This window comes from Acomys minous (genome assembly GCF_964271855.1).
Source record: "Acomys minous genome assembly, chromosome: 10".
Lineage (NCBI taxonomy): Eukaryota > Metazoa > Chordata > Mammalia > Rodentia > Muridae > Acomys > Acomys minous.
The window spans coordinates 46,745,787-46,761,409 of NC_140491.1; the positions used below are offsets into that span (position 1 = coordinate 46,745,787).

At 50.1% G+C, this 15,623-nt stretch overlaps 1 protein-coding gene across 1 annotated transcript; it reads left to right on the forward strand.

Moving 5' to 3' along the window:
- The first annotated feature begins 2,256 nt into the window (after positions 1–2,256).
- On the forward strand, positions 2,257–4,482 carry LOC311606418 (whey acidic protein-like). The gene is made up of 4 exons (XM_084797737.1): positions 2,257–2,345; positions 3,139–3,276; positions 3,648–3,761; positions 4,355–4,482. The coding sequence occupies exons 1-4, from the start codon at positions 2,258–2,260 to the stop codon at positions 4,369–4,371; spliced, it is 357 nt and encodes a 118-aa protein (XP_084653863.1). The 5' UTR covers position 2,257; the 3' UTR covers positions 4,372–4,482.
- The last annotated feature ends 11,141 nt before the right edge of the window (positions 4,483–15,623 follow it).

Below are 15,623 nucleotides of genomic sequence, written 5' to 3' on the forward strand. Positions count from 1 at the left end.
AGCAGCGCTGGGACGCAGGACAGGAACCGAGGGGCTCTGAGACCCATGGGAGCAACCAAGAAAGGGCTGAAAGACAGGTATTTGGGGAGCATGCTGGCTTCATGCCAGCAACCTGTGCATACAACTGCAGTCATCCTCCTGAAAATCACAGTGGTTTCTCCCTTGAGCCTGTGTCTGTAAATGCAGCAGGACAGTAGAGGATAGGCCAGAATAACAGCCAGTGTGCATAGGACACAGAGTACATCAGGCCCGGCTCCACGTATACAGAGCCCCAGTGAGATACAGATAGAACAGAGCTCTGGCTCCCAAAACACAAGGCCTTCTGGGAAACTCAAGCAGCCAAGAAACCCTGGCCAGCCCTTTCCTGGTGGCCGGCAGTCTGTGCCAGCAAAGGCGGAAATGGGAACAGGGGTAGACGCAGCGTTGGCAGAGCAGAGGCTTAGACTCAAATAACACAAGCATGGCAGTGGCTTAAATGTGGGGGTGGATGGCTGTGGACAGATAGAACCACCAAGCATTTCAGTGCCTGCTGTGGAACACTGGCCCCTAAACAGGAACGAAGCACTGCAGCTGCCGCAAGGCGCATAAACCTCCAAGCACACTCAGTAAGAAAAGCACGTCCAAGCTCAACAGGCTGCATGCTGTCAGATCCCATTTACTTGACATGTCCAGAATAGTCAAGTGCAGAAGCAGAGAGCAGAACGGTGGTTGCCAAGGTCTGAGGCTCAGGGGACTAACGAGAGGCTGCTAATAGGTACAGGCTTTCCCTTGGTGCTGGTAGAAACTGCCTGAGATGAGAGATCAGGGTTACAGCCTTCTAAGGCTTCCCCAGAGGCCTTATTTTCAAAGCTGAGAGGCCACAGGCCACCAGTGAAGAACTCTGGCCAGACAAAGGAGTTTGGGCCACACCACAGGCTAGCACTGACTGCCCATGAGCACACAGTTGCTATAGGTCATTACATCCACTACATCCACTACCCTGCAGGAGAAATCAAAAAAATGTCAGCCATGTGTGGTGGCGCACGCCTTTAATCCCAGCACTCGGGAGGCAGAGGCAGGCTCATTGCTGTGTGAGTTCGAGGCCAGCCTGGTCTACAAAGTGAGTCCAGGACAGCCAAGGCTACACAGAGAGACTCTGTCTCAAAGAAAGAAAGAAAGAAAGAAAGAAAGAAAGAAAGAAAGAAAGAAAGAAAGAAAATGTCCCAAGAACAACAGGGGCATGGTGCCCAGCAGGACAGCCCAGCCCAGCCCATGACACACTTGGCACAGGATGGGCCCTTCTGGGAAGTGGCTTTCCACTCTGGCCTGCACAGGTAGCTCCTTTTCAGTGTTGTACCCTATAATCTCTGCAAGGAGCAAGTGCTTCTTCATTCTTATAGAAAAGTTTAGAAAACTCCAGAAAATAGCCCCAACTCCTGAGACTTGCTCAGCATCTCCTGTCTTGTTTCCTAATGTGACTCTGTACAAATTTGGAGGCGAGAATTTCCTTTGTCTGTGGAGGGTTCCAGCCAACCACTCAAAGTGGCACTTGTCACATTCATTTGTCACAGACCCTACTTCTTCCTCCTCTGCCCCTTAATTTTCTTTACTTTCATAATAAACATGTATTACTTTTTTAAAAAGATTTATTTATTTATTATTTATACAGTACTCTGCCTGCATGCCAGAAGAGGGCATCAGATCTCATTATAGATGGTTGTGAGCCACCATGTGGTTGCTGGGAATTGAACTCAGGACCTCTGGAAGAGCGGTCAGTACTCTTAACCTCTGAGCCATCTCTCCAGCCCCCACATGTATTACTTTGTAAATGAAAAAATGTATTACTCTAACTTAGGACTTTAAAAAAAAAAACAACTGGGGGGCTAGAGAGATGGCTCAGAGGTTAAGAACACTGACTGCTTTTCCAGAGGTTCTGAGTTCAGTTCCCAGCAACCACATGGCGGCTCACAACTGTCTGTAACTGAAGGATCTGATGCCCAGAGACAATACATGTAGGCAAAATAAACTGCACAGAAAATAAAAATAAATAAATAAATAAAAATTAAAAATAACAACAAAACAAAAAACTATGGCCTCCATTGTGGTACTTGCTCCTGGCAGCCTGGGGCTGCTCTGTCCGTGTGTCCAAGAAGGAAGTGTTCCAGCCCATCTAGGGCTATGCCAGCCTGGCCCCTCCCTGAAGTCTTCCTCCTGTGGGTCCTTTAAATGCATCCCAGGCACTCAGGCTGCCATCAGTCACTTGCCTGCCACTGTCACCATGCGTTGCTTCATCAGCCTTGCTCTCGGCCTGCTGGCCCTGGAGGTGGCCCTTGCTCGGAACCTGCAGCAGCAAGGATTCGACTCAGGTAGGCCCCAGCTATTCACTTTACTGCTGGCTGTGGCTTGGGGAGTCCCGCAAATTGAGCCCAGCTCTCTATGCCCAGGGTGCTGAAGAGGCAAGGAGTAAAAAGGCTTCCCTTTGGGGGAGAATCCAAGGTTGGCAGGAAGTCAGGGCCCTGTCCCCACACAGAGCTACATGGCCAGGGCCAAGGCCCTGTGGAAAATGTCCACGTTGAGAGATGGGTTGATGGACTGGGTGACGGTGGGGCACGCCTTCAATCTCAGCACTCAGGAGGCAGAAGCAAGTGGAACTCTGTGAATTCGAGGCCAGCTTGGTCTACAGAGTGAGTTCCAGGACAGCCACGGCTACACAAAGAAACTCTGTCTCAAAAAACAAACAAACAAAAAAATGCAGATGAAAGGTTTGGTTTGGTTTTTGTTTTGTTGTTGTTGTTTTTGGTTTTTTTGAGACAGGGTTTCTCTGTGTGTTTTCCTGGCTGTCCTGGACTCACTTTGTAGACCAGCCTGGCCTCCAACTCACAGCGATCTGCCTGCCTCTGCCTCCCGAGTGCTGGGATTAAAGGCGTGGTCAGATTCTTAATGCTCTGTCTATGGCCGTGAGCCTGCGACACGCTTCCTAATTTTCACAGCGGCCTTCTCGGGCTTCCATCACCCAGACCACAGCTCAGGCAGGTAGTTTTCACCTTAAAAGCTGATCAAACCCCCTGGGCTCTTTGGAGTCTCCATCCATGTCTCCAGGCTTTCCTCTGAGAAGCCTTAAAAGTGAAGGTGACATCTTGGCCCCCATCTTTTGTGCAGCTCAGTCTGTGGATCGTGAGATCAGCTGCGGTGAGAGCACGGAGTGTGTCACCTGTCACAGTAGTGAGGAGTGCGCCCAGAACACCATGTGTTGCCACGATTCTGGTGATATTATCCGCCAAACAGCTGTCAACAACAGTAAGGCCCTGCCCAATCCTGGTGGTGGGGAGGAGCCAGTGGGCTCAAGAGTCGGCCTGGAGAGGGCACACAGACCTTTACACCCACACACCCACTCTGTGAAACCCACTCACCTGGCCAGACCCTCCCTGAAGCCTGCTGCCCAGCCTGGTCCCTAAGGTCTCTGAGCTACCAAGGGGGCTGCCTGACAACAGGAGGAAAGACCTCCTGCAAATGACCCATCCACAAAATGGGGTCTTTTCAATCAGGGGTCCGGGAAGGCAGACTCGGCACAGCTGGGGTATGAAAGGGCTTTGGGTGGTAAGAGAGCAGCCATCTCTCCCCAGTTGATGTTCCAAAGGCTGATTGCTGCACCTGGAATCTAATCCCAGGGGTCTCTGAGGCATACCCAGAGGGGAGCAGATGCGCCCGGAACAGTGACTGTGAGGGCAACTTGAAATGCTGCACCATGACCTGCGCCATCAACTGCGAGGACTCACAAGCAGGTATGCAGCCTTGAGGCCCCGGAGCCCCATGTCTCCCTAGGCCTCCTCTGGCCATCGCTGTACCCTTCATCAGATCCAACAACAGCCCAGGGCTAGGTCCCAGCGTAGGAGGAGAATGGCTTGGCCAAGTCATATACACCACCTACAGGCGTGTGGGTTCTTGGCGTGGCCACTCATGATAGGAAGGAGCACCAATGAGCAAGAAGGCCTAGGAAAACAGACCATTCTGGCACTCAAAGCTGGTCCTGGTGAGTCTATGAGCCAGGCTGGACCTCTGGCACTGAACGTGAGGGAACAGCGAAGTGTTCAAAATTAAGAATATGAACATGACATAGGGTCAAATCCTAACTGTCCATGTCCTCCTGTGACCTGGGCATCCCTCCTGTAGGTGAGAGTGTCTTATCCTCCCACCTATGGGTGATTGGGGGGGGCAGTGTAAAGAACTGTACATACTCACCTGCAAAGCCTATAAAGGTGTCTGCCCTTATGGTCCCTGGATTGGTGGGTAGAACTAAGTTAAAAGCAGAGGTAACCCTCCCTCTTTTCTCACCTCCCCCCACTCCCCCACCCCCACTCCCCCAATATCCCTACAGAGCAACCCTCCCTGTAAGCAGCCTACCCTGGGATCCCTGCCTGGCTGGAGGGACCAGCCTAAGCCTGCACAGCACGAACCTTCACCCCTGGATCCAGAAAGAACATAAGCCTTCTATCTGCTGCTAATAAAAACCCATTTGGCTTTATGTCTCTGGCTCTCTCTCTCTCCTGAGCTCCTGAAGGGATGACAAAGCAAGCACAGGCCTGCATTGCTCTAGGCTCTCCAGGGTGGCAAGTCAGCCATAGGTGATTCCCGAGTGGTGATGAGCATGTACGGGAGGGTGGGATGCTGAATCAGGCTTGCAGAGCCACAGCCTAGCTCCATCAAGACCGTGGGACCACAGTGAGTCTCAGGACCAGGAAAGGTCGCCTCACCTGGCTCTACAGGAATGCGCGTCTTCTGCATCTAAACTGGTCTAAGGTGTGACCAAGCCCAGCCTGCAGAGAAGAAGCTGAGCCTGCAAGGGGCTTGTCTCAGCATCGTACAGACTCTCCAGCAAGGCAGAGGTGCACTGCTCAGACACAAGCAGCGTATGCCAATCCTGCCACCGTCAGCCTGAGTTCACATCAGACTCCACACGTGAGGGGTTCAATCCCAACTTCAGATACCAGCTCCAAGCCTATAGAATCTCCCACACTCCCAACCCAGTCACTTTCACTGTCCCTTTGTAACTGTTTTTGCTGAAACAGAGGTATTCTAAAGAGACAACCATACTGTACCCTCTCCTGGCGGCTATCAGGCTACTGAAGCGATGGATGTCAAGGGCCGGAATCTCTCTAGGAGTCTCACTCTGGGAGAAAGAAAGGGCCGACCTCTGGTCCAGTCAGAGGAGGAAATACCTCCTGTGCTGGTTCCTAGTCATCTTGGAAGAGGGACCCTCATTTGAGACTCCCTCAGATTGGCCTGTGGACATGTCTGCAGGGCACTGCCTTTGCTTCTTCCTCTTTTTTTTTTTTTTTTTTTTGAGACAAGGTCTATGTAGCCTTGGCTGTCCAGGACTCGCTTTGTAGACTAGGCTGGCCTTGAACTCACAGTGATCCACCTGCCTCTGCCTCCCGAGTGCTGGGATTACAGGCGTGCTCCACCACTCCCAGCTTGTTTTGTTTTTTTAAGACAGGGTTTCTCTGTGTAGCCTTGGCTGTCCTGAACTCACTTTGCAGACCAGGCTGGCCCCGAACTCACAAAGATCCGCCTGCCTCTGCCTCTCAAGTGCTGGGATTACAGGTGCATGCCACCATGCCCAGCCATGTGGGGCATTCTTGATTAGTAACTGGTATGGCTGGACCCAGCTGTCTGTGTGTGGTGCCATCCCTGGGCAGGCGGTCCTGGGGGTGTACAGAAAGTGGGCTAAGCAAGTCAGGGTGAACAAGCCAGGAAGGCTCTTTCTCCATGGTCTCTGTTTCGGTTCCTGCTTTGAATTCTTACCCTGACTTCTCTTCAAAATGCACTACAACTGTAACTGAAATAAGCTCTTTCCTACCCTCAAGTGGCTTTTGATCATGGTCTTTCTCACAGCAACACAAAATTTGCAAGAGATTTCACATAGTGCTAACAACTTACCAGACCACCTGGCCTTCAGATAGACTGGGGCAGAGATGATTGTGAGTCAGGGATGGGCACGACCACATCTTGACCAGGACTGCTCAGCTATGTGTGCCTCCTGCTTCCTAGGTACACCTAAACCTCATTTCTGGATCCCAAAGATGGACCCAAGGAGTCAATGGGCCTCTTTATTTGTTCCTCTTCCCAGTGTGGCCCTACTGAGGAAATCTCCTTCCTCTGTTTTTCATTACTAAATGATTCTTTACTTGGTGTAAAGGGCAGGTGGTTGAACCTAACTTGTTAGGGCTACCAGAGCCCTGGCCTTGACACTAACACCACCAGAAATAGCTTCACGCTAAACAAGTCATTAGAATGACTCACAAGAGCACTGTGAGCACACAGCTTACAAATCCGCATTTGTCATGAGGGACAAAGATCAGGAGTAGCCGGGTTATCTTAGGCAACGTTCTATAGCTGTGAGGAGACACCATGACTTCAACAACTCTTATAAAGGAAAACCTTTAATTGGGGCTGGCTTACAGTTTCAGAGACTTAGTCCATTATTATCACGAGGGAAACATGGTGCCATGCAGGCCGACATGGTGCTGGAGACAGAGCAGGGAGCTCTACGTCCAAGTCAACAGAGAGCATGGAGAGAGAGTGCCACTGGGCCTGGCTTGACCTTTTGAAAGCCCAAAGACCACCCCTACGAACACACTTCCTCCAACAAGGCCACACCTCACAATCCCTGTTAAGTAGGCCACTCCCTAGCGGCCAAGTATTCAAATTTGAGACTATGGGGACCATTGTCGGGCAAAGGAGCAGACGATGTAGGAGTGTCTGTCCCTTTAGTACAGACACCTACCAGTTCTCCTAAGCATCCATGCCCAGAGCTACCAAGGAAGGTTTCATTATAGAGTCATGTTGGTGGCTGAATTTCTCTCTCTTACCTGGAGGTCATGAGTAGATCTGGGGGGGTCCAGCCCACTAATCCTGTGCCTGGTCTTTGTGGTGAGCATCCCCATCTGAACCTACAGAAGCCCCCATGTGACCAGACCCCATTTGAAGCTATAGACACCACCATCTGAAGCCCCTGGTTGGGACATCTTGGTGTCATACAAAGAAACATGTGAAAAAAGCAAAAGTAATTCAAGCAAGGCAATTTTTTTTCCAACTTTTAGAGACTTTATTTTCCTTCCATTTCTCCCTTTGCTGAGGTGTCTGCAGAGCAGCTCAGGACCACTCAGTGGTGGCTCCAACCCACTCAGTGGCCTGTGCTGTGGGAACTGCTGACCAATCCTCAGTGGTTGGCTGGGAGCTCCGTAGGGAACTGCTGGATGGGTACAGAGGGCACCTGCACACCCTCAGACCAGTCTGCCACCTCTGGCTGCGCAGCGGTGCACTCAGGAGCTGGTGCAGTCCATTCGCCCTGGAATTCCTCCTTGGTCATGGCTATTGTTGCCATTGAGAACCCTAGTCAGCGTCATCTCCTCCAGGAACACTGGCCAGCGAGCTGTGCTGAAGTTCGCTGCTGCCACTGGAGCCACTCCTATTGCAGGCTGCTTCATACCTGGGACCTTCACCAACCAGATCCAAGCAGCCTTCAGCGAGCCACGGAGAGAGATGGAGGAGAGAGAGAGGAGAGAGAGAGAGAGAGAGAGAGAGAGAGAGAGAGAGAGAGAGAGAGAGAGAGAGAGACCCAAACAAGGCTAGAAAGCACTCTTAGCCAAGATGGCCTCCATCTCTTACCTCTGATGTAACTGGTGGCATGTTTCATCCCATTGGTGGGAGTGCAGCTTCACAAGTGATCACACTGGCATTCAGTTGGGGTTTGGTCTGGTTGCTGCCCAAATAAGCAAACTCACATACCCCCAAAATGTGTATAACCTTGCCTAAGAACTTATTCCTGTCTGGCCAATAAAAAGCCAACATACCTGGGCTGGAATAGGCATGGCTAAGGTTCCAGGGCTAGTCAGGCAGAAAGGTTCTTGGGAAAAGAAGTGGTGAGAAACCAGAGGAAGATTGGAAATGAGGGAGGAATAGGAAGAAGGAAGGCCACCGCGAGGGATGAGGTGGAGACGCACAACATGGCCGCCATGAATGGAGGATTCAGCCCAGATGATGAATGTTAGCAAGTATTTGAGATTGTGGATGGGAGGTAGCTCAATAGAAATTATTAGAAGCAGATATCATGGGATTGGAATAGGGTATGGGATATCTGGCCAAATATGGGAGGTAGTTTAGGGGATTCATATCTGCCCTGCCCCAGGTGAACCAAGGCTATTTTAAAATATAACAAGTGTCTGTGTCTTTATTGATTGCCAGCAGGCTAGAAAATAGCCATCCCCACAAGAAGACCATGAAGGCTGGCAGATCTGGATGCACAGGGGCCTGCACAAACTGCTGTACCAACCAAAGACAATGCACGCAGTAGACCTAGACTCCTTATTCAGATCTAGCCAACAGAGAGCACATTCTCCACAGTGTGGAGAGCAGGGACTGCCTCTGACATGAACTCTGGTGCCCACTATTTAACACTTCCCCCTTTGTGGGGAGGCCTGGAGGCACTCAGAGGAAGGGGAAGCAGGCTATCTGGATGAGACCTGATAGGCTGTGATCATATGGTGGGGGAGGAGGTCCCTTTCTGTCACAGACCTAGGAGAGGGGAATTGGGTAAAAGAGGGAGGGATGGGGGGAATGGGAAGATGCAAGTGAGGGGATAACAATCAGGATGTACTCTGAATAAATTATTTAAAAAATAAAAAAGAAGCCGGGTATGGTGGCACATGCCTTTAATCCTAGCACTTGGGAGGCAGAGGCAGGCGCATCACTGTGAGTTTGAGGCCAGCCTGGTTTACAAAGTGAGTCCAGGACAGCCAAGGCTACACAGAGAGACCCTGTCTCCAAGGGGAAAAAAGAGAAAGAAAACACTACCATAATAATAATTAACCTAATAAACATTTATTAGGCCATCCTTCTAAATTAACCACAACAGCACTGTGATGCAATTGGCTAAGGGTACAAAGAGGAAGGAGGGGGATCAGTTGGAAAACACAAATTAAAAATGTTTCTCACATCTGAAGCTATGATTTGACTGTATCTCAAATGAACTGGATCAGACCAGGGTAGTGTTTTATAGCAATTTCCTCAGAGATAAAATCTCCCACAGAGAAGCTAGTTAAAACTCAGGAAGTGAACAACTCACACGTTTTAGAAGCCCTTGGAACTAACCATATGCGGTAGGCTCCTCCCTCCCCAAATCTGTATAAGGAAGAACTGTTTATGCAGTAGGAACTGCTAAGAGATACTCTCAGACCAGCAAACTGCATGGAAGAAATTGAGACCAACTGAGCTACTGGGAAAGAACACTCTCCAACCTGTTGAGCTGCTGCAAGTTGAGCCCAGCTTTCATGAGCCACTACCCATATTTGGGTGGACTCTTGGTGACTAAATTATCTTAAAGTCAGGAGGGGGGGATGGGAAGATACAATTGAGGGGATAAGAGTCAAGATGTAATCTGAATAAGGTATTTAAATAAATAATAAAATTTTACAAAATTGTCTTTTGAGTCATTTCTGATGGTCATGGACTCTAACCCTCTGAAACTGTAAGCTACCAATAAACTCTATATATTGCCTTGGCCATAGTGGCTTATTGCAGCAATAGAAAAGTAACTAAGACACTCTCAGCAAAGAAAAAAGAAAAAGAAAAATTGTCATTGTTCCACCCTTACTTTGGTCCATCATTGGTTCCTTATCAGGACTGAGCTGGCATTTGTTCTTGCCTCTCCCTTCTTGATTCCTACACGTCAGAATGAAAGGCAGGCTTGGCCTTGTTGTTGTTGTTTTGTTTTATTTTGTTGAATCAATTTGACACAAGCCAAGGTGTAGTATATAAAAATAGAGAGAGATGCGATGCAACAGATCTGATATGAAGAGATTTGGGGAAGGAAAAGAGGAGAGGAGTTAGGGCCATAAGGGTAGAGAGAGGCAGCAGGAGAGAGAGATGGAGAAAGGGAGAGGCGCCCCAGACACAGGGAGGGAGAGAGAAACCTAGGCAGAGAGAGAGCTCGCAGTGATATCCTTTATACGTGTGCAAAGCTGAATCACGCACACACCCAGAGGTGGCAAGTGATGATGTCAGGTTACTAGGCAACCTAGGAGTGAGCTATGGTGCTGCCCATATGCTAACATTCCTCCCTTTAATTAAAAAAAAAAATGAGGAACTGGGATGAGAGTGAGGGCCTTGTATTCAGAAAAGACTGCTTTCATGAAAGACAAGTTAAAAGTATATAATGTAGGTTCATTGGGAGCAGCTCTTGGCTGCCATGCCAGGGGAGAAGAGAGAGACAGAGACAGACAGAGAGTGAGCAACAAAATGTCTGGATTATATGGTGAAGGGGAAGAAAGAGCCCTGCCCTGGAAAGTTCGGGGTAGAGGGCGGGGTATGCCAGCCATGCCCTGCCGCAGACAGGGACCAAGGAATGCTGGGAGAACCCGGAGCTGTTTGTCCCAGGTCTGAAGCACACCATTCCAACCTTTCATTGATAATAAATGGATAAGGGTGAAGAAATTAATCACCGTTGGCTACTTCCTGCTGACACTGGGATGGTGATAGGGGGCCAGAAGGCTGAAATGTTGGCCAAGCCTGGGAAGAGCAGGCTGTTGTACTTGCTGTCCAGGGTCTGAGGACATCTTCAGCTAGGAGGGGAAATGCAAGTGCAGCTGGCACAATCTGGGCGGTTAGACTGGAGCACCTGTGGGTGCCTGCTTTGGCGCTGTCTTGGATGTAGGAAACCTGGCACGAAGTTAACTAGGTTAGGGAGAAAAGAAAAATCTTTTAGGTACATTTGAAACTTCTGGAGGAGCAAAGGTCTGCCTTAAAGCCCCTAGCTAATCCTCTGAGCTCCTTGTTCCTGTCCTACAGCTCTACTCTCTACCACAAGGTTGCTGTCATTGTGGCGCCCTACATGCTCCTATCTCAAGCAGCGTGGCTCTTGCTCCCTGCCACACGGACGTCTGCCACTAGGCAGCTGACCTGAGAACCGCCCAGTCAAGCTGCCCAGCTCGTGTTCCTTCTCTCCTCTGCTCCTTTCCTGTCCACTAGGCAGCTTCGAGATTAACGGTCACCTGCCCTGGGGACTTCTTTTTGAACTCTTGTCCTCAGCTTCCACTTTTCTAAAATTCTTTTATTAATGAGCAAGAACCGAAAGAACCCTGATTCCCTAGGTGCCATATGATGGCCCTGCTGGGGCTCCCCAAGATTCCCAATTAACACGCCTTTCCTGCCTTTTGTGAGTGCGAGCCCAGCCTGGTCTACAAAGCAAGTCCAGGGACAGCCAAGTCTACACAGAGAAATCCTGTGTCAAAAAACAAAAACAAAAAAACAAAATAAATAATAATAATAGTATTTATTTATTACATATACAATGTTCTGCCTGCGTGTGTGCCTGCATAACAGAAAAGGGCTCCAGATCTCATTAATAGATAGTTGTGAGCCATCATGTGGTTGTTGGGAATTGAACTCAGGAAGAGCAGCCAGTGCTCTTAACCTCTGAGCCATCTCTCCACCCTGCCCCACCCCCTTTAATCATTTAGCTGGCAGAGAAAATGAGCTGATTCCCCTACCTCGAGCTGACATCACTTCTGTGGCCACCTGGGGCTACAAGGCCTCCAGCACCTGGCCTGTCCCATGGCTCCAGGGAACTATGACTAGGTACAGGCATGACATGAGAGTGGCCCAGTCGCTTTGAGCAGCCTTGAGTGGAGGTGTTCAGAGGCTCCACCCCTTCGCTGAACACAGGGGACCCCATTGTCAGCCCTTTCATAAGAAAACTTAGGTCCACCTTCTGACCTGAGCCTGTGTCTTCACAGAGCAGAGCCCCGTCTGGCTTACAGCTGCAGTGGTGTGAAAGAAAATGATCCCCATAGGCTTATATATTCGCATGGTCGGTCTGCAGCTGGAGGAACTGCTCGAAAAATTAGGACGTGTGGCCTTATTGGAGGAGGTGCGTCAGGGTGTGGGGTGAGGGTTTTGAGGTTTTAAAGGTCCTACCGTCCCCAGTTAGCTTCTTGCTTTCTGCCTCTTGCTTGCAAATCAGATGTGAGCTCTCAGCTACTGCTCTGGCCTGCGCCAAGTGCTCTGCCATGATGATCGTGGACGCACCCTCTGAAACTGTAAGCAAGCCCTCAGTTAAATCCCCCAAATTGGGCTGGAGAGATGGCTCAGTGGTTAAGAGCGCCACCTGCTCTTCCAGAGGTCCTGAGTTCAATTCCCAGCAACCACATGGTGCCTCACAACCATCTGTAGTGTGATCTGATGCCCTCTTCTGGCCTGCAGGTGTACATGCAGGCAGACCACTGTATACAAAATAATAAGTAAATCTTTAAAAAAAAAAAAAAGTCCCAAATTAAGTGCCTTGGTCATGGTGTTTTGACACAGCAATGGAAAAGTCACCAGAGGTAACTCCCACCGCTGGGCTAGCTGCAAGTTGGACCCCAAGAGACAGGTCAGCTCCTTTTATCCTGCTCTGGGAAAACCCTTCTCAGAACTTACAGGAAGGATAGCAGTGTAACTCACGGTGAGCCACACTTAAGGGGCACCACAGTCACCAGGAGTCCATAGCCAGGGGAAGCTCATGCTCACAGGAGCCCATAGCCAGGGGAAGCTCATGCTCACAGGAGCCCATAGCCAGGGGAAGCTCATGCTCACAGGAGCCCATAGCCAGGGGAAGCTCATGCTCACAGGAGCCCATGCTCACAGGAGCCCACGCTCACAGGAGCCCACGCTCACAGGAGGCCATGCTTACAGGAGCCCATGCTTACAGGAGCCCATGCTCACAGGAGCCCATGCTCACAGGAGCTCATGCTCACAGGAGCCCATGCTCACAGGAGCCCATGCTCACAGGAGCCCATGCTCACAGGAGCCCATGCTCACAGGAGCCCATGCTTACAGGAGCCCATGCTTACAGGAGCCCATGCTCACAGGAGCCCATGCTCACAGGAGCCCATGCTCACAGGCGCCCATGCTTACAGGCGCCCATGCTTACAGGAGCCCATGCTCACAGGAGCCCATGCTCACAGGAGCCCATGCTTACAGGAGCTCATGCTCACAGGCGCCCATGCTTACAGGAGCCCATGCTTACAGGAGCCTATGCTCACAGGAGCCCATGCTCACAGGAGCCCATGCTCACAGGAGCCCATGCTTACAGGAGCCCATGCTTACAGGAGCCTATGCTCACAGGAGCCCATGCTCACAGGAGCCCATGCTCACAGGAGCCCATGCTTACAGGAGCCCATGCTTACAGGAGCCTATGCTCACAGGAGCCCATGCTCACAGGAGCCCATGCTCACAGGAGCCCATGCTTACAGGAGCTCACGCTCACAGGAGCCCACGCTCACAGGAGCCCATGCTCACAGGAGCCCATGCTCACAGGAGCCCATGCTTACAGGAGCTCACGCTTACAGGAGCCCACGCTCACAGGAGCCCATGCTCACAGGAGCCCATGCTCACAGGATCCCATGCTCACAGGAGCCCATGCTTACAGGAGCTCATGCTCACAGGAGCTCATGCTCACAGGAGCCCATGCTTACAGGAGCTCACGCTTACAGGAGCCCACGCTCACAGGATCCCACGCTCACAGGAGCCCACGCTCACAGGAGCCCATGCTTACAGGAGCTCATGCTCACAGGAGCCCATGCTCACAGGATCCCATGCTCACAGGAGCCCATGCTCACAGGAGCCCATGCTTACAGGAGCCCATGCTTACAGGAGCCCACGCTCACAGGAGCCCACGCTCACAGGAGCCCATGCTCACAGGTTCTATGACCTGGTGACACTTCACTCAGGCTCCAGTGCCCACAGAGATCTGTACATTGGTACAACGTCAGTGAACAGGGGAGACAGGCGATCTCTATGTAGTCAGGCCAGGCTCTGAAAGAGCAGAAAGCATCAACTCTCCACCACTCTTTGGCAACTTTAAATTAAGAGTTGCTTGTTAAGATTTTTTTTTAATTATTTTGTGTGTATGGGTGGTTTGCCTACATGTACCTGTGTGCAGCACCTTCACACAGTGTCAATAGAAACCAGAAGAGACCATCAGATCCCCTAGGACTGAAGTTACAGAGGGCTAATGAGCCACCCTGTGAGTGCTGGAGATCGAACCAGGGTGCTCTGAACAGCAGCTAGCTCCTAGCCACTGAGGCATTTCATTCCTCCAGGCCCAGCAGTAAGTATTTTACAAACCTCAGCTGGGTATGGTAAGCATGTCCCACCACAACTGCCACGTTTCGCTGTCTCCTTTATGGTATTATTTAAAGACCTGTTTTGATTTTATATGTATTTATTTCTTTTTGGTCCTTTTTGCTTTTGGTATCTTACTATTGTTTAATCCAAGATAATACAAATTTATTTCCAGCAGGGCACAGCGGTGCATGCATGTAATACCAGCACCCAGAAGAGGCAGCCAGATTGCTGTTAGTTCGAGGCCAGCCTAGTTTACAAAGTGAGGACCACCAGCGCTACACAGAGAAACCTTGTCTCAAAAAAAAAAAACAAAAAAACAAAAAACAAAAAACAGGGGCAGAGGCAGGCGGATCTCCATGAGTTCGAGGCCAGCCTAGACTACAAAGCGAGTTCCAGGACAGCCAGGGCTGTTACACAGAGAAACCCTGTCTCAAAAAACAAAGCAAAAACAAAAACAAACAATAAAAGTGTTTCCCCTTAAGAGTTTTCTACCTTTATACCTCTGGTCTATTTGAGTTAAATTTTGTATTCAACATGAGACTTTTTAAAACAAGAACACCGAGGTAAGTACACCTATGAGGCTAAAGTGATCTGCCCCGGGTAACTCAGCAATCTATTATTACAGCAAAAAGAGTTTACACTTAATTTTAGCCACAAAGAACAGAAGAAATACACTTACTAAAATATCATTTTTTAGGAAAAAAAGGTTTTGTTTTGTTTTGTTTTGTTTTAACAAAATTGGGGTCATGCCTTTAATGCCAGCACTCAGGAGGCAGAGGCAGGCGGAGCTCTATGACCAGCCTGGTGTACAGAGCTAGTTTCAGGGTAGCCAGGGCTGTTAACACAAGAAATGCTGTCTCGAAAAACATAAAGGAGGGAGGAGAAGAGGAGGAAGAGAAGCAGCCACAAAATAGCTGGGGGTGGGTGGGGATGGGGCACACATCTTTAACCCCAGCACTTGAGAGGCAGAGGCAGGGGATCTCTGTGAGTTCTAGGTCAGGGCTACACAGAGAAACCCTGTCAAATGGGGGGGCGGAAGGACAACTTAGTGGATAAAGGCACTTGACCTGAGTTCAATTCCTAGAGCCCAAGTGACGCAAAGAACCAATTCTCACAATTATTCCTGTGCACGCGCACAATTGTCCACACAAACTTGAGCTGTGTACATGTGTAGACCAGAGTACAGGATCACGTGCCATCCCTCAGAAGCCATCTTTGGACAGTGCCTGGACTCCAGTAGGGTAGACTGGCTACCCAGCAACTCCCAACGATCCAGTCTCTGCTTCCCCAGCACTAAGGTCCCCATGGCATTTTATGTCCACAGCTATCTCCCCAGTCTTGCTGGGGGTTCCGTTTTTGTCTTGGGGGGGGGGGTGTGTGTGTGCTGAGACAGGGTCTCTGTATCCTAAGACTCCCTATGTAGCCCAAGCCAGCCTCGAACTCACAGAAGTCCTTTTGCCTCTCTCTCCTAAGTGCTGGGA

Excerpts from the sequence above, each read along its gene's own strand:
- LOC311606418 (XM_084797737.1), top strand. The coding sequence starts at position 2,258 with ATGCGTTGCTTCATCAGCCTTGCTCTCGGCCTGCTGGCCCTGGAGGTG. Across the intron at positions 2,346-3,138 it reads GCAGCAAGGATTCGACTCAG|CTCAGTCTGTGGATCGTGAG; the intron begins GTAGGCCCCAGC and ends TCTTTTGTGCAG. Across the intron at positions 3,277-3,647 it reads CCAAACAGCTGTCAACAACA|GGGTCTCTGAGGCATACCCA; the intron begins GTAAGGCCCTGC and ends ATCTAATCCCAG.